The sequence below is a fragment of the Lagenorhynchus albirostris genome, chromosome 13 (genome assembly GCF_949774975.1).
Source record: "Lagenorhynchus albirostris chromosome 13, mLagAlb1.1, whole genome shotgun sequence".
NCBI classification, from domain to species: Eukaryota; Metazoa; Chordata; class Mammalia; order Artiodactyla; family Delphinidae; genus Lagenorhynchus; species Lagenorhynchus albirostris.
In genome coordinates this window covers 51,135,805-51,161,917 of record NC_083107.1, presented here as the reverse complement: position 1 = coordinate 51,161,917, position 26,113 = coordinate 51,135,805, and the positions used below count along the sequence as shown (strand labels likewise).

General features: G+C 47.6%; 1 protein-coding gene across 3 annotated transcripts in view; it reads left to right on the top strand.

The window, feature by feature from the left end:
- TTC7A (tetratricopeptide repeat domain 7A) overlaps positions 1-26,113 on the top strand; it is a 122,186-nt gene that overhangs the window by 1,859 nt on the left and 94,214 nt on the right. Inside the window, exons 2-3 of one of the 3 annotated variants that reach the window (XM_060169824.1) lie at positions 12,428-12,591; positions 17,769-17,937. The exons of 1 other annotated variant lie outside the window; for it this stretch is intronic. In XM_060169824.1, the coding sequence (XP_060025807.1) occupies positions 12,428-12,591; positions 17,769-17,937 (333 nt within the window). The remainder of the gene's footprint in view (positions 1-12,427; positions 12,592-17,768; positions 17,938-26,113) is intronic. One more of the 3 variants, XM_060169825.1, reaches the window with a different exon arrangement.

Genomic DNA, 26,113 nt, shown 5'->3' with positions numbered 1-26,113 from the left:
TGTGGGAATCTGGGTGAGGTTGGCAGCACCACAGAGAAGCATGCTGGGCCCAAGACAGTAACCGGGGCCACCTGAGTCTATCCAGGGCTTTACTTCCTCAGCTGTTCTTCAGAGGTCCTAAGGAGGTTGAGTAATTAATTCCTTGGTATTCTAGGATAAAAGGGTTTGGGGAGCCAAACAAGCTAAGTCATTAGACCTAACAGATTCAATATTGTTAAACTGATCTTTTTTAACTGCAGGACTTCGCAGAGCCTTTAATATGCTCACCTGCGTATGATGTTCAAGCCGAGGTTAGAGTATAAATACCACATTTCTCAAACTTACTTTGACCATACTCTATGAAGGATTATTGGGAAACACTGGTATGGCATAGTTTATAAATGGTATGGTATAGTTATAAAGTGCTTCTTCTATTTGAAAAAAACTTTTTTTGTAAACAGCCCTGTGGGGAGGGCAGGAATTATTGTCCCCATTTTAGACATCAAGGCCCAGAAAGGTCACATAATGAGTATGTGGCAGAGACTGTACCCAAACCAGAGTCCCTGACACCAGGTCTACTAGTGACAGAGGGAGGAGTGTGGAGCCTGGGTTGGCTTCACTGTGGGAACTGACTAGCACAAAGAGGGAGGCTAAGGTCAGTGGGGTCTCTCCTGCCAATTTTGGGGTTTGGCCCTATGAGCGATTTTCTCCCATTGTTATTTCCAGATACATTTATCCCAGAACGCACACATGCCTGCACGCACGTGCACACACAGACACACACAAGGAAGGAAAACAAATGACTCCCGAAGCCCATGCTTAGGGCATTTTTTGGATTGTCTGCTATTTTGGTTCTCTCTCCACTGGGTTCCTTGATCACTGGAGGGATCAAGGGCCTGTTTTTTTGAGGGGGTGTGGACACTGAGCCACCTGCAGCCCGGGAGGGAGATTCTTAAAAGCCCCACCTGGTGTGTTAGACTCAACGACCAGAAGCTTCAACATAATTACATAATTTGGGAGAGGTGAGGAAGGTGCTGAGGGAGGAGGACAAACCCCAGCTGAACGCTATTTTACAGACAGAGGCCCTGCTGTATCTGTGGGATTTCCCAAAGAAACGAAGGATAGCCCCCAGAACATGGGTTTCACTCCAGGGAGCACAAGGGGAAGACCCAGCTGAAGGGGGGGGACCTCTTTCTGGTCTGGTGGGAGTAAAGGATCAGGAGATGCTCCTGCGGAAGGGGCCCCCTTTTCCTGTCTGGGGAGGCTGCTCCCCACCACCTGCCCAGGGGGAAGGTGGTTACTACTGTTTGTACATTTTCTTTCAAACTCACATCCGGTTTAGATTTGGTCAGGATGAAGCAGGGGAACCCCGGAGGGTGGCTAGCTGTAAAGGGTTTTGTTCACGTAAAAACAAAGAGCCCCATCCAAGTGGTTTAAAAAGAAACAAAACACTTTATTGAGAAAAATTTCCAAAACGTCAAAAAAGTAGAGAGAAAAATGAATCCCATATACCCATCAACCAGTGTCAGTGATCACAAACTCATGAATAGTTTTGTCTGAGCTACACCCTGGGCCGTTTCTCCCCCACGTTGCAATATTTCAGTATGTATTTATTAAACAAGAACTCCTTTGAAAAATAAAACTACCATATTTTTACTACAGCTCCCCCTCATCTAATTATTTAATTTTACAGTTTGTTTGCTAGAATGAGGATCCAAATAAGGCCACGCATTGCATTTGGTTAATGGGTTGAATCTTTCTTTTATCCCCAACATTTTATTATGAAAAGTTCAAACATACAAAAAGTTGAAAGAATTTTGCAGTAAACACCTGTATTCCCACCACCTAGATTCGAATATTCTTTTACTGTACTTGCTTAAATCACATCTGCTGCTCTCTCCATCCATCTGGAGTCTCTCCTAATCTGTAGTCATCCCCTATCTTTTTTTTAATTAGTGATTTTTTAAAAAAAACTGGAAATTGTTCTGAGCATTTTTTCCGTCGAAGTTAGCAGGAGTAACGTTTGAGGCAGGTGGCCTCTCACTAGTTTTGCCCTCTTCCTCCTCTTGCCGCGGTTGGAAGGTCCCAGCCCTTTGCAGTCCTGTGAAGTGAGCAGCTGCAGAGACCACCGTGGCCCCATTTGACCCAGCAGGGAAGGGTCTGGTCTGAGCACCTGGGCTGCCAGCTGGAAGCAGCTTTCCTGGCTGAATTGGCAGGTGGAAGAATGGGGAGCACTGCCCTGCAAATATGGGTTCCAGGGAGGAGGCCGCTGTCCTGGAAGTGGGTCCCTGTGAACTGGCACGCTGCGAGAGGCCTGGGGAGGGGCGGGAGTGGAGAGGAAGCTAGCCGCCAGAGGCCTCCTAAGCAAGGTGGGGAGACTGGGCGGGCCGCTAAGTGGGGACTTCCTTTGGACCTCTGCTAAGAGCAGAGGGCTGGGCTGGGCTGCCAGAATCAGGAGCCAGGCTCCCAGAGTCTGTTGCACTGTCTGGGAGGAAGGCCTTCCTAATGCCCCAGCAAGGGAGAAGCTGGAACACTTTACCCAAACCAGGACAGGGAGTAGGTTTCGTACGCTAGGATGATGAAGAGCAATCTGTTTTACCTTTGGAGAAGGATAGGAAAGCCTCGATCCACCTGGATTCTTATTTAACAACTGAAAACCTAGAACTTTTCATTCCAAACTACCCTTCAGTTCCATAGACTGACCAGTTGAGAACAGTGGGATGGAAAATGTGGAGCAGGGAAGAGAGTTAGACAAGGAAGAAAAGAAAGTAAATTCCCGATATCCACTTGAGTGTACGCTAAACGGAAAAACAGAGAGACTGAGTTGGGTGTGAAGAGGGAGGGCAAAAAGGCTCTGGACAAGGATCCGGAGTGTTAATCTACAGAACAGTCTGAAACTTGCAAGTGTGTGACAGTGAGAACTACTCTTATTCCTGCCCTTGGAATTACGATTCGCTTTTAACCTACTGTTTACAGCTCTTAGACTGTTCATTTCCAAACTCTCAGAAGCTCTGCTCTGTGTGGGAGGTGGGGAAGAGGGACTGTTCTTTGGCTGTGTTATGTTATGTGGGTTGTGACCATAACAACATTGCATCTTTATTGTCATCTATAAAATGGGAATCATTTCTACCTATCAGGGCTGTGCAGATCAAATGATACTATATAATAAAGTACCTGGTACTCAGTGGGCCATCAGCAAATACCAGCCCCCCTTTTTCAGTAAAAGGCACTTTTGAAGTTTAGAGCAGTGCTTCTCAAGCGGTCTGTGGTGAAGGCTCAGTTTTATGTTCTGGTTTTTTTTTTTTAGATTCCCAATCTGTTGTGTTCCGATACCTTCTTAAAATACATAAACTGATACCTGCTCCCCCCACCACCAATTTTTTAGTATTTGATTCAACAATTATTCTGTCACATGGTTATCAGCGTTTCTGAACATATACTCTAAATTTCTGCACTCACCCCACAGGACTGGGTCACAAAGACGCACAGACCCACCCCAGCCCACGGACCACACATGTGTTCAGAGGACATTTTGAGGAGAGGTGTGGGCCCTGGGGAGTATTTCAAGATTGAGGTTTGCCTAGAAGGAAGCTGGTTTCTCTTGGCATGAAAGGAAAGGAACCCTAGGGATCTCTGGGCGGGGCAGCTGGGTGGCGGAGGCGGGACCCGGTGGCCGGAAGGCTGGGCTGCAGACGGGCACCTGCAGACCGCCGCGGGACGGGAGCTGTGCGCACCGCTGCACCTGACGGCGGAGGGGCAGGACCAGCCCGGCAGGCGGAGCCTGGGGAGGGATGAGGTTCTGTGGGAAGGAGGAGGTTCATAACTCTACCTCAGGTTTTACAGATGCAAAACAGATTAGAAGGGGCCAGCCAATTGCCGAGTGGCCCACAGCTCAGGAATGCTGCTCAGGCGCCCACTTCTAAGCAGCCCACTCCCCCTCCTGGCTGAGCTTTTGGAAACGTAGAAGATTCCTTCTATTCTTGGGTCGATTTAAATTTAATTTTGACTAGGTACTATATTCACATGGGTCGACCTTCCAAAGGTACCCAGAAGTAACGAGTGAAAAGCCTCCCTCGATCTCTGCCCCCGTCCCTGTAAGGTAGAAAAGTTAGCAGATGTTTGCGTTATCCTTTCACATATTTTCATGCATAAACACACAGTGGTCCACTGTGTGTGCTCTACTTTCTAATCAGTTTATCTTGAAGTTCATGTCATGACAGCCCATACAGAGCCTCCTCATTCCTTTTTATGGTGGCATGGTGTCCCTTTTAATGGATATATCATGCTTTATTTAATCAGCCTTCTGTTGATGGACATAAAGTTTTCTCTGGTTTTCTGCTATTATAAACAGCGCAGCAGGAATGACCTTATATGTTGGTCGTTTTACACATAACGTGTTTGAGGACATCTGTAGGCATGGGATTGCTGAGTCAATGGGGATGTGCAACAAATAATTTTGATATATGTCGCCCTTTGTAGAGGTTCTACCAACTTCTGTCCCACTAGTGATGGATGATAGTTTAAACCATCATTTTTGGCCATTTCCTCCTAATGTTACTTTTAGAAATCATGAGGTAGGTAGCAAAGGATGGGCTACTAGGCTGTGGCATTCATCTAGGCTTCCGGGATGCTCTGTGGGGAATCTCCCTTACGAAGAGAGACAATTATCCAGGGACATGCAATTTTACACCTGTGGCTTTGAGTTGTGAGCAAACTGCAGTGGTCCTGAGAGTGAGGAGTGAGTCGCATTCTGAGTAGGTCTGAGAATGCCATCCTGGCAGCAGGAAGAGCACTAGAGGACGTGGGATCGAGCGCATGTTCCTGGAGGCATTTTGGTTTTTTTATAAATTTATGTATTTTATTTTATTTTTGGCTGCATTGGGTCTTTTTTGCTGCATGGGCTTTCTCTAGTTGTGGCAAGCAGGGGCTACTCTTCGTTGTGGTGCGTGAGCTTCCCATTGCGGTAACTTCTCTTGTTGTGGAGCATGGGCTGTAGGCGTGCGAGCTTCAGTAGCTGTGGTGCACGGGCTTGGTAGTTGTGGCTCGTGGGTTCTAGAGCACAGGCTCAGTAGTTGTGGTGCACAGGCTTAGTTGCTCCGCAGCATGTGGGATCTTCCCGGACCAGGACTCAAACCCATGTCCCCTGCATTGGTAGGCAGATTCTTAACCACTGTGCCACCAGGGAAGCCCCCCTGGAGGCATTTTGGATGGGCACAGAACTCCCTGAGCCTCAGGGCTTCCCCATGGGGGAGTGGAAAGGATCCTATTACTCAGCGGCTATTTATTGGGTGCCTGTATTAAATGGTCCTTGCTCTGTTTGAGGGGGACAGGCCAGGAGCCAGTCACGAAGCACAGCCACCCAAGGTGGTCCTGAAACCACCCTCAACCTCAACCCCTGCACCCTGAGCACCTGGATCCCACCCCACTCAGGTCGCCCCTGCTGTAGGTAGCAGGGATACGGTGGCTCCAGGATTGCAGTTTTCAGTGCTGTGGGGGAGACAGCAAAGTAAACCAAGCAGTATGAAATCACTAGCCAAGGGGTGAGGTCTGTGGACGAGCTAACGTGTGCGGGAACTCCAGAAAGTCCCAAGGATTGCCGTGCTACACCAGTAAATCTGCTTCCGGCCTTAACTCTCCTTGGTTGCTAGGTTATCCCTGGGTCATGCTAAAATACCTTAATAACAGAGAAAACCAATGCTGCTACGTGGAAGATAGGAGCACCTGACAATGTGTTATTAAGCCAGCTTGTATATTTTTCCTCTTCAGTTGTCTGGAGGGAATTCCTTCCTTGTGTAAGAACTTATCACCTTGGAGCATGGGTGTGACTTTGTCCCTCAATATTTTTTTTCCTTTTCTAAAATTTAATTTTGAATTTTATTTATTTTTTATACAACAGGTTCTTATTAGTTATCCATTTTATACATATTAGTGTATACATGTCAATCCCAATCTCCCAATTCATCCCACCACAACCCCCCCCCCACCGCTTTTCCCCCTTGGTACCATATGTTTGTTTCTCTACATCTGTGTCTCTATTTCTTCCCTGCAAACTGGTTCATCTGTAGCATTTTTCTAGATTCCACATATATGCATTAATATACAATATCTGTTTTTCTCTTTCTGACTTACTTCACTCTGTATGACAGTCTCTAAATCCATCCACGTCTCGACAAATGACCCAATTTCGTTCCTTTTTATGGCTGAGTAATATTCCATTGTATGTACGTACCACATCTTCTTTATCCACTTGTCTGTCGATGGACACTTAGGTTGCGTCCATGACCTGGCTATTGTAAACAGTGCTGCAATGAACACTGGAGTGCATGTGGCTTTTTGAATCACGGTTTTCTCTGGATATATGCCAGGTAGTGGGATTGCTGGGTCATATGGTAATTCTATTTTTAGTTTTTTAAGGAACCTCCATACTGTTCTCCATAGTGGCTGTATCAATTTACATTCCCACCAACAGTGCAAGAGGGTTCCCTTTTCTCCACACCCTATCCAGCATTTGTTGTTTGTAGATTTTCTGATGATGCCCACTCTAACTGGTATGAGGTGATACCTAATTGTAGTTTTGATTTGCATTTCTCTAATAATTAGTGTTGTTGAGCAGCTTTTCATCTGTATCTTGGCCATCTGTATGTCTTCTTTGGAGAGATGTCTGTTTAGGTCTTCTGCCCATTTTTGAATTGGGTTGTTTGTGTTTTTAACATTGAGCTGCATGAGCTGTTTATATATTTTGGAGATTAACCTTTTGTCCATTGATTCGTTTGCAAATATTTTCTCCCATTCTGAGGGTTGTCTTTTCGTCTTGTTTATGGTTTCCTTTGCTGTGCAAAAGATTTTAAGTTTTATTAGGTCCCATTTGTTTATTTTTGTTTTTATTTCCATTTCTCTAGGAGGTGGGTCAAAAAATACCTTGCTGTGATTTATGTCAAAGAGTGTTCTTCCTATATCTTCCTCTAAGAGTTTTATAGTGTCCTGTCTTACATTTAAGTCTTTAATCCATTTTGCGTTTATTTTTGTGTATGGTGTTAGGGAGTGTTCTAATTTCATTCTTTTACATGTAGCTGTCCAGTTTTCCCAGCACCACTTACTGAAGAGACTGTCTTTTCTCCGTTGTATATCCTTGCTTCCTTTGTCATAGATTAGTTGACCGTAAGTGTGTGGGTCTATCTCTGGGCTTTCTATCCTGTTCCATTGATCTGTGTTTCTGTTTTTGTGCCAGTACCATATGGTCTTGATTACTGTAGCTTTGTAGTATAGTCTGAAGTCAGGGAGTCTGATTCCTCCAGCTGTTTTTTTCCCTCAAGATTGTTTTGGCTATTCGGGGTCTTTTGTGTCTCCATACAAATTTTAAGATTTTTTGTTCTAGTTCTGTAAAGAATGCCACTGGTAATTTGATAGGGATTGCATTGAATCTATAGATTGCTTTGAGTAGTATAGTTATTTTCACAATATTGATTCTTCCAATCCAAGAACATGATATATCTCTCCATCTGTTTGTGTCATCTTTGATTTCTTTCATCAGTGTCTTATAGTTTTCTGAGTACAGGTCTTTTACCTCACTAGGTAGGTTTATTCCTAGGTATTTTGTTCTTTTTGTTGCAGTGGTGAATGGGATTGTTTCCTTAATTTCTCTTTCTGATCTTTTGTTGTTAGGGTATAGGAATGCAAGAGATTTCTGTGCATTAATTTTGTATCCTGCAACTTTACCAAATTCGTTGATTAGCTCTAGTAGTTTTCAGGTGGCATCTTTAGGATTCTCTATGTATAGTATCATGTCATCTCCAAACAATGACAGTTTTACTTCTTCTTTTCCAATTTGTATTCCTTTTTTGTCTCTGATTGCTGTGGCTAAGACTTCCTCAACTATGTTGAATAATAGTGGCGAGAGTGGACATCCTGTCTTGTTCCTGATCTTAGAGGAAATGCTTTCAGTTTTTCACCTTTGAGAATGATGTTTGCTGTGGGTTTGTTGTATATGGCCTTTATTATGTTGAGGTAGGTTCCCTCTATGCCCACTTACTGGGGAGTTTTTGTCATAAATGGGTGTTGAATTTTGTCAAAAGCTTTTAATGCATTTACTGAGATGATCATATGGTTTTTCTTCTTCAGTTTGTTAATATGGTGTATCACATTGATTGATTTGCATATATTGAAGAATCCTTGCATCCTTGGGATAAATCCCACTTGATCATGGTGTGTGATCCTTTTAATGTGTTGTTGGACTCTGTTTGCTAGTATTTTGTTGAGGATTTTTGCATCTATATGCAAAAAATACTTTATTGCTAAAAATGCTAACCGTCATCTGACCCTTCAGTGAGTCATAGTCTTTTTGCTGGTGGAGGGTCTTGCCTCGATGTTGATGGCAGCTGACTCATCAAGGCAGTGGTTGCTGAAGGTTGGGGTGTCTGAGGCAATTTCTTCCAATAAGACAATAATGAAGTTTGCCACACAGATTGACTCTATATTCATCAGTGATATTGGTCTGTCATTTTCTTTTTTTTGTAGTATCTTTGTGTGCTTTTGGTATCACTGTGATGGTGGCCTCATAGAATGAGTTTGGGAGTGTTCCTTCCTCTGCAATTTTTTGGAAGAGTTTGAGAAGGATGGGTGTTAACTCTTCTCTAAATGTTTGATAGAATTCACCTGTGAAGCCATCTGGTCCTGGACTTTTGTTTGTTGGAAGATTTTTAATCACAGTTTCAATTTCATGACTTGTGATTGGTCTGTTCATATTTTCTATTTCTTCCTGCTTCAGTCTTGGAAGGTTATACCTTTCTAAAAATTTGTCCATTTCTTCCAGGTTGTCCATTTTATTGGCATAGAGCTGCTTGTAGTAGTCTCTTAGGATGCTTTGTATTGCTGCGGTGTCTGTTGTAACTTCTCCTTTTTCAGTCCTCTCCTTTTTCTTGATGAGTCTGGCTAAAGGTTTATCAATTTTGTTTATCTTCTCCAAGAACCAGCTTTTAGTTTTATTGATCTTTGCTATTGTTTTCTTTGTTTCTATTTCATTTCTTTCTGCTCTGATCTTTATGATTTCTTTCCTTCTACTAACTTTGAAGGGTTTTGTTTGTTCTTCTTTCTCTAATTCCTTTAGGTGTAAGGTTAGATTGTTTATTTGAGATTTTTCTTGTTTCTTGAGGTAGAATTGTATTGCTATAAACTTCCCACTTACAACTGCTTTTGCTGCATCCCATAGGTTTTGGATCATTGTGTTTTCATAGTCATTTGTCTCTAGGTACTTTTTTTTTTTTTTTGTGTGTGGTACGCGGGCCTCTCACTGCTGTGGCCTCTCCCGCTGTGGAGCACAGCCTCCGGACGCGCAGGCTCAGCGACCATGGCTCACGGGCCCAGCCGCTCCACGGCATGTGGGATCCTCCCGGACCGGGGCACAAACCCGTGTCCCCTGCATCGGCAGGTGGACTCTCAACCACTGCGCCGCCAGGGAAGCCCTCTAGGTATTTTTTGATTTCCTCTGATTTCTTCAGTGATCTCTTGGTTATTTAGTAACATATTGTTTAGCCTCCCTGTGTTTGTCTTTTAAGTTTTTTTCCCCTCAGTTGATTTCTAATCTCATAGCGTGGTGGTCGGAAAAGATGCTTGATATGATTTCAATTTTCTTAAATTTACTGAGGCTTGATTTGTGACCCAAGATGTGATCTATCCTGGAGAATGTTCTGTGCGCACTTGAGAAGAAAGTGTAATCTGCTGTTTTCGGATGGAATGTCCTATAAATATCAATTAAATCTATCTGGTCTGTTGTGTCATTTAAAGCTTGTGTTTCCTTATTAATTTTCTGTCTGGATGATCTGTCCATTGGTGTGAGTGAGGTGTTAAAGTCCCCCACTATTATCGTGTTACTGTCGATTTCCTCTTTTAGAGCTGTTAGCATTTGCCTTATGTATTGAGGTGCTCCTGTGTTGGGTGCATAAATATTTACAATTGTTATATCTTCTTCTTGGATTGATCTCTTGATCATTATGTAGTGTCCTTCCTTGTCTCTTGTAACATTCTTTATTTTAAAGTCTAGTTTATCTGATATGAGTATTGCTACTCCAACTTTCTTTTGATTTCCATTTGTCTGGAATATCTTTTTCCATCCCCTCACTTTCAGTCTGTATGTGTCCCTAGGTCTGAAGTGGATCTCTTGTAGACAGCATATATACGGGTCTTGATTTGTATCCATTCAGTGACCCTGTGTCTTTTGGTTGGAGCATTTAATCCATTCACATTTAAGGTAATTATCGATATGTATGTTCCTATTACCATTTTCTTAATTGTTTCGGGTTTGTTTTTGTAGGTCCTTTTCTTCTCTTTGATTTCCCACTTAGAGAAGTTCCTTTAGCATTTGCTGTAGAGCTTTTTTGGTGGTGCTGAATTTTCTTAGCTTTTGCTTGTCTGTCAAGCTTTTGATTTCTCCATCAAATCTGATTAAGATCCTTGCCGGGTAGAGTAATCTTGGTTGTAGGTTCTTCCCTTTCATCACTTTAGATATAGCGTGCCACTCCCTTCTGGCTTGTAGAGTTTCTGCTGAGAAATCAGCTGTTAACCTTATGGGAGTTCCCTTGTATGTTATTTGTCATTTTTCCCTTGTTGCTTTTAATAATTTTTCTTTGTCTTTAATTTTTGTCAGTTTGATTACTGTGTGTCTCGGCGTGTTGCTCCTTGAGTTTATCCTTCCTGGGACTCTCTGCACTTCCTGGACTTGGGTGGCTATTTCCTTTCCCATGTTAGGGAAGTTTTCTACTATAATCTCTTCAAATATTTTCTCAGGTCCTTTCTCTCTCTCTTCTCCTTCTGGGACCCCTATAATGCGAATGTTGTTGCATTTGATGTTGTCCCAGAGGTCTCTTAGGCTGTCTTCATTTCTTTTCATTCTTTTTTCTTTATTCTGTTCCATGGCAGTGAATTCTGCCATTCTGTCTTCCAGGTCACTTATCCGTTCTTCTGCCTCAGTTACTCTGCTATTGATTCCTTCCAGTGTATTTTCGTTTCAGTTATTGTATTGTTCATCTCTGTTCATTTTTTAATTCTTCTAGGTCTTTGTTCTTTAATTCTTCTAGGTCTTTGTTAAGACCTCCATTCTTTTTCCAAGCTCCTGAATAATCTTCACTATCGTTATTTTGAATTTTTCTGGAAGGTTGCCTATCTCCACTTCATTCAGTTGTTTTTCCAGGGTTTTATCTTGTTCCTTCATCTGGTACATAGTCCTCTGCCTTTTCATTTTGTCTGTCTTTCTGTGAATGTGGTTTTCCTTCCACAGGCTGCAGGATTGTCGTTCTTCTTGCTTCTGCTGTCTGCCCTCTGGTGGATGAGGCTATCTAAGAGGCTTGTGCAAGTTCCCTGATGGGAGGGACTGGTGGTGGGTAGAGCTGGGTGTTGCTCCGGTGGGCAGAGCTCAGTAAAACTTTAATCCACTTGTCTGCTGATGGGTGTGGCTGAGTTCCCTCTCTGTTGGTTTTTTGGCATGAGGTGACCCAGCACTGCAGCCTACCTGCTCTTTGGTGGGGCTAATGGTGGACTCTGGGAGGGCTCACGCCAAGGAGTACTTCCCAGAACTTCTGCTGCCAGTGTCCTTGTCCCCATGGTGAGCCACAGCCACTCCCTGCATCTGAGAAGACCCTCCAACACGAGCAGGTAGGTGTGGTTCAGTCGCCTATAGGGTCACTGCTCCTTTCCCTGGGTCCCGATGCACACACTACTTTGTGTGTGCCCTCCAAAAGTGGAGTCTCCCCTTCCCCCAGTCCTGTCGAAGTCCCGCAATCAAATCCTGCCAGGCTTCAAAGTCTGATTCTCTGGGAATTCCTCCTCCAGTTGCTGGACCCCCAGGTTGAGAAGCCTGACGTGGGTCTCAGAACCTTCACTCCAGTGGGTGGACTTCTGTGGTATAAGTGTTTTCCAGTTTGTGGGTCACCCCCCCAGCAGCCATGGGATTTGGTTTTATTGTGATTGCACCCCTCCTACCATCTCATTGTGGCTTCTCTGCTGTCCTTGGATGTGGGGCATCATTTTTGGTGAGTTCCAGCATCCTCCTGTCAATGATTATTCAGCAGTTAGTTGTGATTCTGGTGCTCTCGCAAGAGGGAGTGAGCGCACATCCTTTCACTCCGCCATCTTGAACCAATCTCTGTCCCTCATTTTAAATTCTGAAATTCTGGGCTTGTTCCAAGTCCTGGGAACTCCACCTCCTCAAACACTGAACTACAAAAAATAAACCCAAGGGGGCAGTTGGTGCTGTGACCATGGTAGAATGTGTGTTTTTTCTTTAAAGGCTATTTTAAGTGCATAGAAACTATGTCTTTATTTTCTCAGATCCGAGCCATTCAAATGCTGGGTTGGGGGTGTTGGGTGGGTACAGGGGCGTGTACCAGTCTCCACATCTGCCATGTTCAGGGGACTACTGTCCTCACGTAGCCACTGTGATCCCTGCCCTGTTTTCCAGATGGCTTTGGGAAATTGCTCCTGGCCGAGGCCCTCCTGGAGCAGTGTTTGAAGGAGAACCACTCCAAGATAAAAGACTCTATCCCTCTGCTGGAGAAGAGTGAGCCGAAGATGAATGAAGCCAGAAACCATCTGAGCAGTATCCTTAATCACGGGAGGCTGCCGGTAAGTTGTAGACCCCACCCACCCACCCAGCCTGGAGCTGTCTCTCCTCTCTCCTGCCTCGTCTCTGCTGTGAGGACCTTCTGGGGTCATTTGGTCACCTGAGCAGCAAGTGTCCCTTAAGGGTTGGCCTGCCCTGTTCAGTACAGTAGCCACTAGCCACATGGCTTGTCCAAACTGAGCTGTGCTGTGAGTGTGAAACACACACTGGATTTTGAAGACTTAGTACAAAACGCGGAATATAAAAGAGCATCAATTCTTTATATTGATTACATGTTCAAATGATAATATTTAGAATATATTAAATAAAATGTATTATTAAAATTAATTTTACCTATATTTACCTTTTTTAATGTGACTAGAAATGTTTACTAGAAAAATCTAAATTACACTTGTGGCTTGCACTTGTGGCCCAAGTTATATATTTCTATTACACAGCGTTTGGTTGACCTAGTTTGTGCCTGGTCCTTTGGCTTCTTTGAGGATCTTAGGGAAATAAAACCTCAGTGAACATATGATCTAGTTGGAAACAGGCAAACATTCTGAGTTGGCTAGCAACGGAAGCACTCCATAACATGGCAAGCCAGTTCGAGTCCATGTGCACTTATTGAGCAACTACTATATGCAAGGCACTGAGGGGCAGTATAGAGGGAAGTATAGTCACAGCTTTCTTTAGACCTTTACTGCTCAAAGCATGGTCCACCCACACGCAGTATGGGCATCATCTGGGAGCTGGTTAAGAATGCAAAATCTGATTCAGAACCTGCATTTTAACAAGCTCTCTTGGTGATTCTCAGGCAGTTTCAAGTTTGAAACTGTTCTCAATTACCATGTATCCTGAACTATAAAAGAAGTATGGGTATGTCATTAGAGACCCCAAGGGGAAATGATTTTTCAAGAGATGTTCCAAAGTAATATATTTCCTGACTTACATATTTTATTGCAACCTACTATGTGCAAGGCATTGTATTATGTACTTTCAGGGCAATAAAGATGAGTCCAGCGTGGACCCTGCCCTCAGGGAGGTTGCAAGGCTACTGGGAAGATAGTCCTATTAAAAAATTATTCAAGGTGTACTGTGACACATGCTACAGGAGTAGCATACATGGGGAGGCAAGTCTGAGGGGGACACTCCCTGGGGTGAGGTGGGGAGTCAACTCAGGATTATGATAGTGCTGGAATTGGACCCATCTGGGGGCTGGACCTTGAAGGAGGTCAGGATATAGACATACACAGATAAGACAAGGCATTCCAAGCTACGGAAGCAGTGTATAATCAAAGAGCTCCTCTTAGAAGAATTTCCTTAAAGTATGTCAGTTAGCGAGAGTGTAAGGGACTGGTGTGTAATTGGTGTAAAGGGACATTAGGGCGAGAGAGTGGGACTGGAACAGCAGGCCAAGAAGTGGGGGGCATTTTCTGTAAGCAGTGTGGGGAGACTCTACTGGAAGTTTAAGGTAACTGCGTTTAGACTCCTTGACAGGGATTATTGTAGCTCTGGGAGGTTTTGTCTCGGATTAAAATAGCTGCTTGACCCTGAGCCTGTCCCCTGATATCCTGGACCCTCCAGTTCCTCATCTGCCAATCAAGGTGGTTGGACTTGATTGATGGGTCTCAAGCTTTTCCCACCAAGACCCTTTTAATTTTTTTCTTTCCAGTAGACTCTATTATATATTTAAAAATTCTTTTTAAAATAAAAATGACTCGGGCTTATTGTAAAAAAAAATTCACTAAATAAAATAAAGAGTTTGACTAATAAATACATCCTTGTTTCCACCCCTACCCCCATGCCCACTTCCCTCCCCAGAGTTGAGCGCTAGTCACCATTTGGTGTGAATCCCATATGCTTTCTTTGTGCGTTAACAAACACACATACACATGTGTGGAGATTTCTTTTATTAGTCATAGGATTCATATTTGTCAAGTTGCACTTTTGCCCTGGAAACTTTCACTTGAAGCTTTCTGCATGCCAGTACCTCATTCTTTGTGTTGGCTGAATGGTATCCACGTGTATTATTGTGAAAACTATTTTGTCTACCATATCACATTTATTAAGTACAAATTTTACCATGCTTAGGAGTTCCCTGGTGGCCTAGCAGTTAGGATTCTGGGCTTTCACTGCTGTGGCCCACGTTCAATCCCTGGTCAGGGAACTGAGATCGATGCAAGCTGTGTGGTGCGACCAAAAAACTAAAATTAAAAATTAAAAAATGGCTAGCGGTTAATTTTAAAATTTTACCATGCTTTGTTAATCAAAGACATACATAGACACCAATGAAATCGAGAAATTCACTGTTTTCTGAGCCAAGGCCAAAAACTTGCTGTTGATCAGGGAAAATAAAATATTAAAAATAGTTTGTGGGATTCTCTATCTTACCCCAAAGGCCAGGGTGTGGCTGGGGGGGTGCTCTTTCCTGGCAGCAGATGAAATCTCAGGTGGATTCCCCTGCATCCCGAGTAGCTCTGATGGGATGAGGAGGAGAGGTGGGTCCTGGGGGGCCTCCTCAGGGTAGTTTGGAACTTTCTACTCTTAGTCATCTCTGAGATCCTATACAGCTCAGTGCTTTGGAGGCTGGTGACAATGAGCCATTTGTCCTAACTTCTGTTATCCAGTGAGTGCCAGGCTTTGCACCCTCTCACTGGTACCTCTCTGTAACCTTCTGCAATGGTATTTACTATTATCCCCATTTTCCAGATGAAGAAACTGAGACCTAAGAGAGGTTAGTCACTTAGCCAAGGACCACAGTGCAGGTCTTGAACGCGGGCCTATTTGCCTCTACTCCCAAGTTCTCATGCTGTTTGCCATTTCCTGGTGCTGTCTCCGTAGTGCTGGAGTAGAAATGAAATAATGACTGAGAAACCTGAGCTAACGTTGGTGGTGATGCTGCCACTCCTGCTTTTTCAGGTCTCATTTTGCATCTGTGAAGTATTTCCTCATCTCTTCTTCCTCTTACCTGGGTATCCACATGAGGTCATTCTTCCCTATTTATTGACAGAGACATTGAGGCACAAAACGACTAGGTGACACGCCTGACCCACCCAGCAGAGGGACTATTCCCCAGACCCAGTGACTTCCTACATAGCATCCTTCCACAGGGCCTGGGCTCTGTGGTTCCCTGACTGTTGGATTGACAGGCCAGGTTCAAATTCAGAGGCATGGGTTCTGCTGAGTGTAGCCAACTTTTCATTCTGCCAAGTAAGGACATTAAAAAAGCCCCAAAACACAACAGCAAAACCATACCATCTTCTATAACCATCACTCCATAAAAGAAAAAACAACACTGAAACACAAGACAGATGTGCTTAAGAATTAAGGATAACGTTTTAAATAGTATAACTTTAGCTTTAGAAACATTCACCACATTGTCCTTAATTTTCTGCCAGCTTGCTGGAAGCTCTGCTGTCAACTGTCTTTGATCCACCAGGAACCACTCTGAGCTACACCCTGTCATCTTGCCCTGAAACGTGTCCTGAGCTTCGCTGCCCTTTTCCCCCTTTATAGTAGGACAGGATAATAATAATAATAATTACTCATGGCCTGTGTTTATCTAGCTCCTTTCTAAAGAAAAGTTCAAAGCTGTTTTCTGGACTTTGCCCTATTAATGCTCTTGGCATTGCTGTGCTGGGAGTTGAGGGGTGGCTGTTGTTTTCTCACCCTCAGCAATGGGGAAAACCAGGCCAGAGCAGGGAGGAAATGTGCCTGTGGCTTGAGACCAGGGGAGCAGGGATGGCAGAGCTGTTGCTCAGCTTGAGGGACTGTGGGCCACATGCCTCTGGGGGGGTGTGATCTGTGGCCCTGGCCCAGGGTGTAGGCAGCCTGTCTGGGGAGACTAGCAAGTCCCCTTGAAAAATTCAGCCTTTGAGAGTTAATCACTAGTCAACAGGTCAGGCACGCAGGGGTCCAGTGGGTCCACTTGGTAGAGACATTGTAGGAGGTCAGCAGAAGGGAGCTGTCTGGTAGTCAGGGAGGCTTCTAGGAGGAGGTGGGCCTGAGCAAGTCTCCGAAGGATAGAGGAGGATCTGGATAGACTGAGGGGAAGGGAAGGCTCTTCTAGATGGGGGCTTGTGTGAGCAAAGGAAGAACGTGTATTTACAGAAACCAAAGACCAGTGAGGAAGGAGAATTTGGCTTTGCCGTGTTCCATTTCTCTTCGTTGGCTTCTGAGAGGGCAGTAGATGGCGAGGAGTGGTGGACGCCTCCCCTGGGGTCACAGGTTCCCCAGACTCTGCTCTCCCTGCAGGGAGTCAGGGGCAACACCTTCCTGTTGGTGACAGAGGCCGGGGTGCTGACCAACGCTGCATCTCCCGGGAGCTCTGTGGACAGAATTGATGCTGTGTGGCAGGGGTGGTGCCCAGAGCCTGGCCAAGAGAGTGGTGGGTCGGCTGAGCACAGACGTGGAAGTGGAGTGGCCTCAGAAGGTGGGAGCTCTGGGCCCGCGTCCAAGGCCAGGACTCTCAGGCAGGGCTGACCACACGTCCTTGGGCTCTGAGGGAGGCCCTAAGAGTCCTTGTATGGGGTGGAGATTTGGGCGTAAGCGGCACTTGGTCAAGTAGGGGAAAGAAAAGCGGTTTGAATGCAGGCACTTGATTCTGATAAGAAGAGGGCAGTGGCCTCGCGGGCCTTCACTCTCCTCCTGTCTTCTGTCCGTGCTGCTGCTGTGGCCGTCTCCCCGCAGGGGTTCTGCTGCTTTGAGTGCGGGCTTCAGCTGCCTCACCTGCAGGACTCTTTCCAAGGCCTTTCACCTAGTTATATATTTGTACATATGTGCATATATAGAGGAGCCCCCCAGTTATATAAGCTTTAGGCCCTGCAAAACTTGGCTGGGCCCCTGACTGCCCACTGGTGGGCCGGAGCTTCAGGAGAAAGGAGTCAGGGCCAGTCTGCAAGCTGCCTGCAGTCTAGTTGGGGGCATAAGGTACACGCACATGAAGCAGTTAGGGACTCATAAGAATGTCACTAAGAGCCACAGCATAGGCCACGGACTGCAGGTGTGCAGAGAGGGGAGCTGTCCACATGTGTCTGAGGGTCGGGAAGGCTTCCTGGAAGAGGAGGGGAGTTCTGAGCAGGATCGTAGGCAAACCCTCATGGCTCGGTGAGGAGAGCGTTCATTCTCAGGTCCCCGGTGGGGGTGGGGCCGGCGTCTCTGGGGCAGGACCCCGCTGATGTGGTCCTTGGCCTTTCAGCCGCAGTACATGTGTGAGGCCATGCTGATCCTGGGCAAGCTGCATTACGTGGAGGGCTCGTACCGAGATGCCATCAGCATGTACGCGCGGGCCGGGATTGATGACATGTCCATGGAGAATAAGCCCCTGTATCAGATGCGGCTGCTGGCGGAGGCCTTTGTCATCAAAGGTAGGTGTGAGCACCGGCCGGGTCTCCCCACCACTGTGCGCAGCTCGTTACACTCTGGCCCCCATGTGCCGGGAGCGGGTGGCAGGTGCAGGGCAGCAGTGCTGTGTTGAGGGTGGGCCTGCAGGGCAGCGTTTAAGGTACTTAACCCCCGGGAGTGCCCAGGCACTGACCAGCCGGGTGGATGCCAGGGTAACCAACCACATCAGCACATGCCGGCTGACGGCAGGCGCTGGGCCGGATGTCAGGTCAGAAGACTCAGGTTCCTGCCCTGGCTCTATCGACAGATAGTCACCTGACTGTGTGCCCTTGGGCGTATAGCTCTTCACCTTTCTTGGCCTCAGTGGCTTTACCTGAAAGACAGGGTCGAAATACCTACCCTCACAGGGTTACCATGAACGAGAGGAATCAGTTGTGTAACCAGGGTGAGAAAGGCTTTAAAAGCGTGCCACCCGTTGTTAGAGTGGCACTAGTGACTGGCGTTGGCTACCGATCAGGTGCTCCATGGCACAGAGCAGCCTGGCTCTCCTCAGGTATTTGCTGGGCACCTGCGGTGAGCCGCCCAGGGAGGCAATGCTGGGTCCTGTGATGGGCAGGTCAGAGCCAGTTCCCAGGGCGAGTGATGCTGTGGTGGGGAGCCAGGCACACAGGGTCAGTGATGTAGGAATTTCATCACGTGCGCTGTGGATGCCCACCTGGGGAAAGAGTGCCCTTGAACTGACCCCGAAGGTATTACATGGCAGTGAAAGCCGTCCCCCAGACTTCGTGCTTCAGGTACCACCTTCCCTGGCTCCTTGAATCCTGGGATCACAGAGCCCGAGTGGTGGCTCTTGGTGGCACTGAGGTCCCAGGAGCCCCTCTGTCCACACTGTTGCCAGGAATCCTGGATGTTTGATCACCTCTTTATTCCAGCACAAACCAATCCCCAGAGAAAAGTCTAGAAACACGTGTGACCCTGTGGGGATTTGGTGTCTGGCATTGGTAAAGTATTTGTCACCTTCTTTTCTCTTAGACATGGGAACATTCTCCCATCTTATATACAGGGAAACTGAGGCCCAGAGAGGGGATGTACCTTACCTGGAGTTACCCAGAGATTTGTGGTGGATCCAGGATTGGAACCTCCACTCTCTGACATTGGCCTTGCACTATGAGTCCCCACTCCCACGCCTCTGTGTCCTGGGAGATTGTGACATCTGTGCAGGGCACAGCCTCCTTTAACCATGGCCGATGGGGCTTCTTGAGAGCTGTTTGTCCACCTGTGGGTCCCTGGGTCCCTTTCCCCATTGAGAGACTGTTCACACAATCCCAGGAAATCTGCCGAGATCTTCCCCCAGACAGACCTGGTGCCAGCCTGTGGGAGGCAGGTGCCCATCTGGGACAGTCCAGTGTGTGGGGTCTTCTCCCTTTGCTCTCTCATCCCCTGCTCTGTGCCCCCGGTACAGGCTGGTCTTGGGGGTGATCTTCATTTGGCATTTGGGTCTTTCTGGCCTCTTGGAAACCACTTACGCCATGGACTCCCGAACCTAACACCCTTTCTTAGGGCTCCTTTCCGGCACTTTTTCCTGTAGACCTGGCTCGGTACCTACTGCTCCCTGTCTCCTGCTCTCTACTCTTTCCAGCACGCCTCCAGCTTCTTGGGGGAACACAGGCCCGGTGGTCACAGGTGCTGCAGGGGAGGTAAGGAGCTGGGTGTCCCTGGCGTGGGCTGCTCGGTCATGGGCTGTACTGACTCCCCGCCCCCCACTGACTGCACTAGGCTTCCCCCTTGCTTGCCTCCTCTCTGCCCGTCCTCCCTGTCCTGTCGCAATGCCTGCGCCCTGCTGCTAGCATGCTGAGGTTCATCTGACCCTGCGTGTGCTCGAGACTGTGCACGTGGCCTCCAGGGTGTGCATGGTGGTGATTTTCCTGGGTTCGGCGGGACCGGGTGTGGCTCCCAGTGCAGAGAGTAGGGAATGGGGATGGCTGGTCATTGGTCCTGACTTCACTTATGAGCATGGGGCTTGTCTTAGTCTGCTAGGTTGCCATAACAAAATATCATAGACTGGGTGGCTTAAACAATAGGAATTTATTTCTCACAGTTCTAGAGGCTGGGAAACCCAAGATCCATGTACCAGCAGTGTTGGTGTCTGGTGAGGCCTCTCTCCTTGGGTTGCAGATGGCCTCCTTCTTGCTATGTCCTCACGTGACCTTTCCTCCATGGGTGCTCATGGGGAGATCCCTCTCTCTTTGCCTTCTTATAAAGCCACTAATCCCATCGTGAAGTCCCCACCCTCATGACCTCATCTAACCCTAATTACCTTCCAAAGGCACCACCTCCAAATACCATCACATTTCGGGTTAAAGCTACAACATATGAACTTGAGGGGACACAAACATTCAGGCCATCATAAGAATGGTGGCAGCAGTATGCCACGGAGTTCACAGAATAATAATAATATATATTTATTAAACACTCCGTGCCAGGTGTGCCCTCATTCAGTCCACACGGTAACCCCCCTCCCTGAGTAGGTGTTCTCTTCAATGCCATGTTACAGCCCAGGAGTTACGAGTAGAGAGGTGAAGGAACTCTTGTGGATTTCACTGGCATTGGCAGAGCCAGGATTTGAACCCAGGCAGCCAGAGCTTGTAGACACCCCTTGATGGGGCTGCTCAGAATTCTGGACTGAAAGGAAGCATAGAAACGATCTAGGCCAGTTCTCAGGTTACAGATGAGAAAACTGAGGCCGGTGCAAGTGAAACGTCGGTTGGTTTGTGTGTGAACCAGAGTGCCTGCCACCAGGCTGCCTCTTTTCAGGCTGTCAGATGCCAGGCGGCCTCCTGCGGGAGCCTGATGTGCCTTCTCCACAGGACTCGGCCTGGCTAGGCCATTACATCTCAGCTCATTTATCATCTTGCATCGTATTCCGCTCCATGGTTCCCCTTGGTATCTTCCAGTGGGGCAGGGAGTTGAGTTCTCAGGCATACCTGGTTGGCGGGAGGAGGGCGGGGCAGTGTGTCATGGTGGGAGGGGCCTGAGCAGCCAGGCCTGGAGGCTCAGTGGGGGCGTGTGTATGGGTGTCTCAAGAGTGGGCTCTGGGTCTCTTCACCCACAAAAGACATACTCAGTGCACCTGCTTTCCCCTTCAGAGCAGAGGGACTAGGCAGGGTGTCCTCTGGCGGGTCGCTCACAAGGACTTGGCCTTGCTCTGAAGTCAAGGGGACATGGATTAGACCAGAATATGCTTTCTGATTCCCAGGGAGGGCTTCAGACACTGTCCCAGGAGCTTGAGAGAAGGGGGCAGTTGAAGCAGTCGTGGGTTTCTCTTGCTTGAAGTGCAGAAACATTACGTGCACATATGTATATATTGCTTGGTGGGGAGGTGGGTGATATATGACCCTCCAACTTCTCCAAGGGGAAAAAGGTTATTGTTCATGTCAAGTTTGTTTAGAAACAGTATGAACACCACGGATTTTTCACTAAGATAGAAAAATAAAACAGCTTCACTTCCCTGTCTGAGCGAACTGTCCCCCAACTTCACAGCTGGGCTCAGACTGACCTGGTCCTGCCAGGAGCGGAGGCCTGGATTTTTAGGGCCTCATTTTGGCCTCCGGGAGGTGGGCTGGGCCCTGTTGGGGCCTCTGGCTTTGGAGGAAGAACTCCCTCTCCCTAGGTCCTGCCTCTAGCTCCTCCTGGCTGCCAGGTGAATGGGTCTGGCCTGTACTGTGGCCGGCTGCTTCCAAGTCACCTGCCGGCCCTGGCAGGGCTGAGGGCCCTTCCCCTGCCTAGCACAATCGCCCATTTGGTCCCTTCTCCCCCAGTCTTCCAAGCTCCTCTGGTGTACCTGACTTCGATGGTGTACCCAGAGACTTGAGGTGTGGACCCTTCCCCTCTGGAACCTGAGCGTATGATTGTCAGGGGTGTGGGCGTGGCAAGGGTGCGGGATTATCACATGTGCGCCACCCAGGAGTCTAGAAATGTAGATTCTCAGGCCCCTCACCAGAAGTACTGAATCAGAATTTACGTTTTAACAGCATTCCCAGGTGACATGTATTCACCTTACAGTTTGAGAAACACTGCCCTGGAACTCTTGTTTAATAAATGTTGATATTTGTTGGCTGGTGGGTTAACTTTCAGTTGATCTCTGTAGAATGGGAGGGAGTTGTTATATGCCCACTGTATGGATGGAGAAACTGAGGCTTGCCCACGATCATGCAGCCTGTGAATAGCAGAGCTTGGGCTGGTGGCCAGTGGTTGTCTCCCAAGCCTGAGTCCTGCCTATGACAGAGGACCCCTCCAGAGGGGTTACCTCCGAGATGCATTCGCAGAGACAGAGGAGGGTATGGGACGTCCAGAAGCCCTGAGAAAGGAGAGGTAGGGTCCTGACACTTACTGCAGAGCCTGGGGGCTGGCCAGGATGGATGATGCCTTTGGGCACTGTCATTCTGCCCCTCAGGGTAGCCCAGAGGGGGCCCTAAGTGGGCCTTGGGGACATGGGGGACTCTAGCAAGGTTAGACCCACATCAGGGTTCTTTGGGGGGTCCTGGAGGAATCAGACTTTTCCCGGGCCGCAGCCTTAGCTCCTGATGGGGTGCGGTTTTCCTGCCCCTTCCAACACTACCTTCAGCAGGAGCAGAGAACTGCCAACTCCGACTGTCTGATTTGATTCTCAGCCGTCTCTATTTTTGTCCACAGGCAAAAAGGGCCTGTTTGCAAAGCTGTGTCATTCTGAACGGCTGCCAGGAGCGCAGCTTGCCCCTTCCTGTAGGCCTTACTGTGGGCCCCAGCGCAGGCTAGTTACCCTGCAGTGTTCTACCAGACACCCTAAAGCTCTAGCCTTCGTGGCCCAAGGTCTCGCCTCAAGACCAAATAGGCTGCATTTCAACTGGCATTGCTGCCGCCTTGTATCTGGAATTCCAGTTTCTTAGCTGAGAAGTGGCACAATCCTCACTCCCATGCCTGACCCCAGCTCAGCCAGTCCTGCATTTCCTCCCATACCTGACCCCAGCTCAGCCAGTCCTGCATTTCCTCCCATACCTGACCCCAGCTCAGCCAGTCCTGCATTTCCTCCCATACCTGACCCCAGCTCAGCCAGTCCTGCATTTCCTCCCATACCTGACCCCAGCTCAGCCAGTCCTGCATTTCCTCCCATACCTGACCCCAGCTCAGCCAGTCCTGCCTTTCACGACTTGTTCCTCTGACATCATGCTTCTAGGGATTGGTTTCTGTATAATCAGACTTATGGTTGTAATGACAAAAATGCAACCCCAGCTAGCTGGAAAAGCAACAACCAAAAGGGGGAGGGACTGAAAATGTATGGGCCTATGTAAGTAGTAAGTCGTTGGGGGCAGATAGCATCAAACATAGCTGGATCCAGGGACCCACGTGTTGTGGTCTTTCTCGACAGCTCCAGGTTTACGTGGTCCTGCAGCCTAAACTCACAACCTTAGGAGGAGAGAAAGCCTTGGGGAAGGTTCTCGTTGACCTGGTTTGGTCTCATGCCCACCCTGGAACCAGTTTCAGTGACCGGCATTTAGGTGGCTGGTTTGGTGCCCGGGGTGGGATTTCCCCACTTGAATCTTGTGGACTGAGTTGGAGGAATGGTTCCTCGAAGGAAAATCAGGGTGCTGTTACCAAAGTAGGTGAAAGGTATGGAGGACAGAACCCCAGAGCTCAGGCAGAATTGACTCTCCTCGGGTTACACCGGTAGTGACCAGGTGAGGATTTGAACCTGGCTCTCTCTGATTCTGGCTTTGGGGCTCGTCCCTGATGCCCAGGGAGTACTTGTTTGACTGACACACTCTGTTCCAGAGAGGGAAGTGAGTGAGACCCAGCTAGCTGTTGGGCCTTCCCATGTGAGCTGGGAGGTGAGGCTGAACTTCAGGAGGAGTCAGCTGCTGCTGAGTGGAAGAGGTGCCTTCCAGGTAAAGGAAAATCCAGAGGGAGGCCCCTGGGAGATGGAGGTGGCTTGTTTGGAGCGGGGTGTTGTCTTACCTTTTTGGAGCTAAGAGAGGTTGTGCATGGGAGGACTGGGAAATGAGGGGGCACTGAGAGCCCAGCAGGAAGGCTCAGGGTCTCCCTTTTGCTGGTGTTCCAGAACTTTGGCCTTAGGTAGCCATACCATGAAGTGTGGCCCAGCCTGTTTCCCGTAAAGTCAGCTCACCTGTTGGTCAGCATGCTGTCTGGGTCCATCTGGAGCAGAGCGCTCTGGGCCCTAGACGAGGCAAAGCCGTTGTAGATCCAGGTGACAAACTGTCCTCTATTCTGTTGGTTTGAGTCCTAAGGGGTAGCCCCAGCTTTGACGGACGTGCAGGATGCTTCAGGGACTGTTCTTTCGACATCTCAAGCCTTACCCAGTTCAGCCCCCAAAAGCACCAGTGTCATTGTCCGCCTCTCAGAGGGCCGTTCTGTGGCGAACGGCTTCCTTCTCTCCTCCGGCCTGTGTTGCTTTCCTTTTTCTGGTGCTCGCTCAATGTTGGTAATGATGTGGGGAATGACCCCCCATCTCTCCAGCCATGAGTCCTGCCCTGAGCCCTAAAGACCGAGTCATTGCTGCCTAATTTGGGGCTTGTTGTGTCTGTGGGCCCCTTGAAAACCAGTGCTGCCCTCTGTTTCAGCCTAGCAAACCCCTTTGCCGCTTGTTCACGGCCCAGCACCAGCGAGGCCACTCTGGGCAGGCTTGCCTGCTGGCTCACCGATAGAAGACCTGCCTGGCTATGAAGGAAAATGCCCCCAGTTCACCCAAAATACTGCAGTGAGATGCTCAGTTGTGAAGGTGCTGTGAAAAGTAAAAATGTAAAAAACATTAGGCAGCTGTGAGAATTATGATCTGCAAATTCTCTTCTCCTCACCCATCAAGGTTTTTTTTTTTTCTTTTTTTCTGTTCTTTCAGCCTCTGAAACCCGCAGCTCCTCTGCTCTCACCTGGGATTTTATGGCTTTAGTAAAACTTTCAAAAATAAAAGAACACCAGGCTGCTCCTGGGGCAGGACATGGTGGGATATTGGTTTGGGGTTTTTCTTAGTCCTGGTATGGCAGGAATTAACTGTTTATTTTGGCTTCCTTCTCAAAGGGGCGCGGGCCGTCTGCCTTGTGGGGAAGCAGGTCAGTACTTTTGGTGCTGCTGCCCTGGCCACAGACTGTGGTCCACGGAGTGAGAGGCTGGCCTCCAGGTGGAGAGGAGTGAGCATATGAGGGTGTCTTGGAAGGAGGCTGGGTGTGTTCATTGTGTGCTTACCAAGCCTTCATTGAGGTTCTGCCTGGACTGCGAGATACAAAACAGGGCAGGAGGGTAAGTGGACTCATGGAGGGAGACCACGGGGAGTTGGAGTGGTCTCCCCACATCTTCTCCTGGCAGGCCTTTCCTCCATCGTTGGAGGTCACCCCAGAGAGTAGTTGGTGGAGGTGTGGAGTATGGACAGGGTTTTGGGGGGTGTATTTGAGAAACCAGCACCAACACTAGGGCCCATTCCTGCCAGGTTAGACAGCTATAATTCAGCCATTGGATACACGTGGGAAAGGCAGGCCCCCGTGCGCTGGCCAGAAGCCTGAGATGTGGGAACCCCTGGTGGGTTACCGAGGGTAAGGAAAGACGCATGGCGTCTGGGCCGAGAGAACGGACGGTGTTGAAGCCAGAAGACCTGGATCTAGTTGGCACTTTGAGCTGAGGGGTGTTGGAAGGAGTATCTTCTCCCTGAATTAGATTTCTCATTTGTTATTCTAGGGAAAGGCTAAACCCCTACGTGAGAGGTCATTCTGAGCATCACTTGAAACGTTTTCTGAGAGCGTACTTTCTGTTCTCTATAAGACCCATCTAATTTAATTTTCACGGCTACCCTATGAGGTGGGCATTGTTAGTGATCTTATTTTGTCTTGGGGGAAACTGAGACTAAGATCTCTCTAAACATTTTGAGGTGTATCCTTCCAGTCTTTTTTCCTATAGGTTTTTATGTTTTAAACGAAAATAAGTTCATACAATCATATATTTTATACACTTGTTTTTTAAAGTTAATATTTTACGAAATAGTTTCTAGTATACATCTACATCACTACATAAAATAGCTTCATAGCATTTCATTGTAAGAATCTATTGTAGTTTAGCAAACTTGTCTCCTGTTATTGAACCTGTAGGTTAAATCTCTTTTTTTTTTTTTTTTTTGCCATTATAAACAATACTGCACTGGATATCCTTGAAGCTCAACTT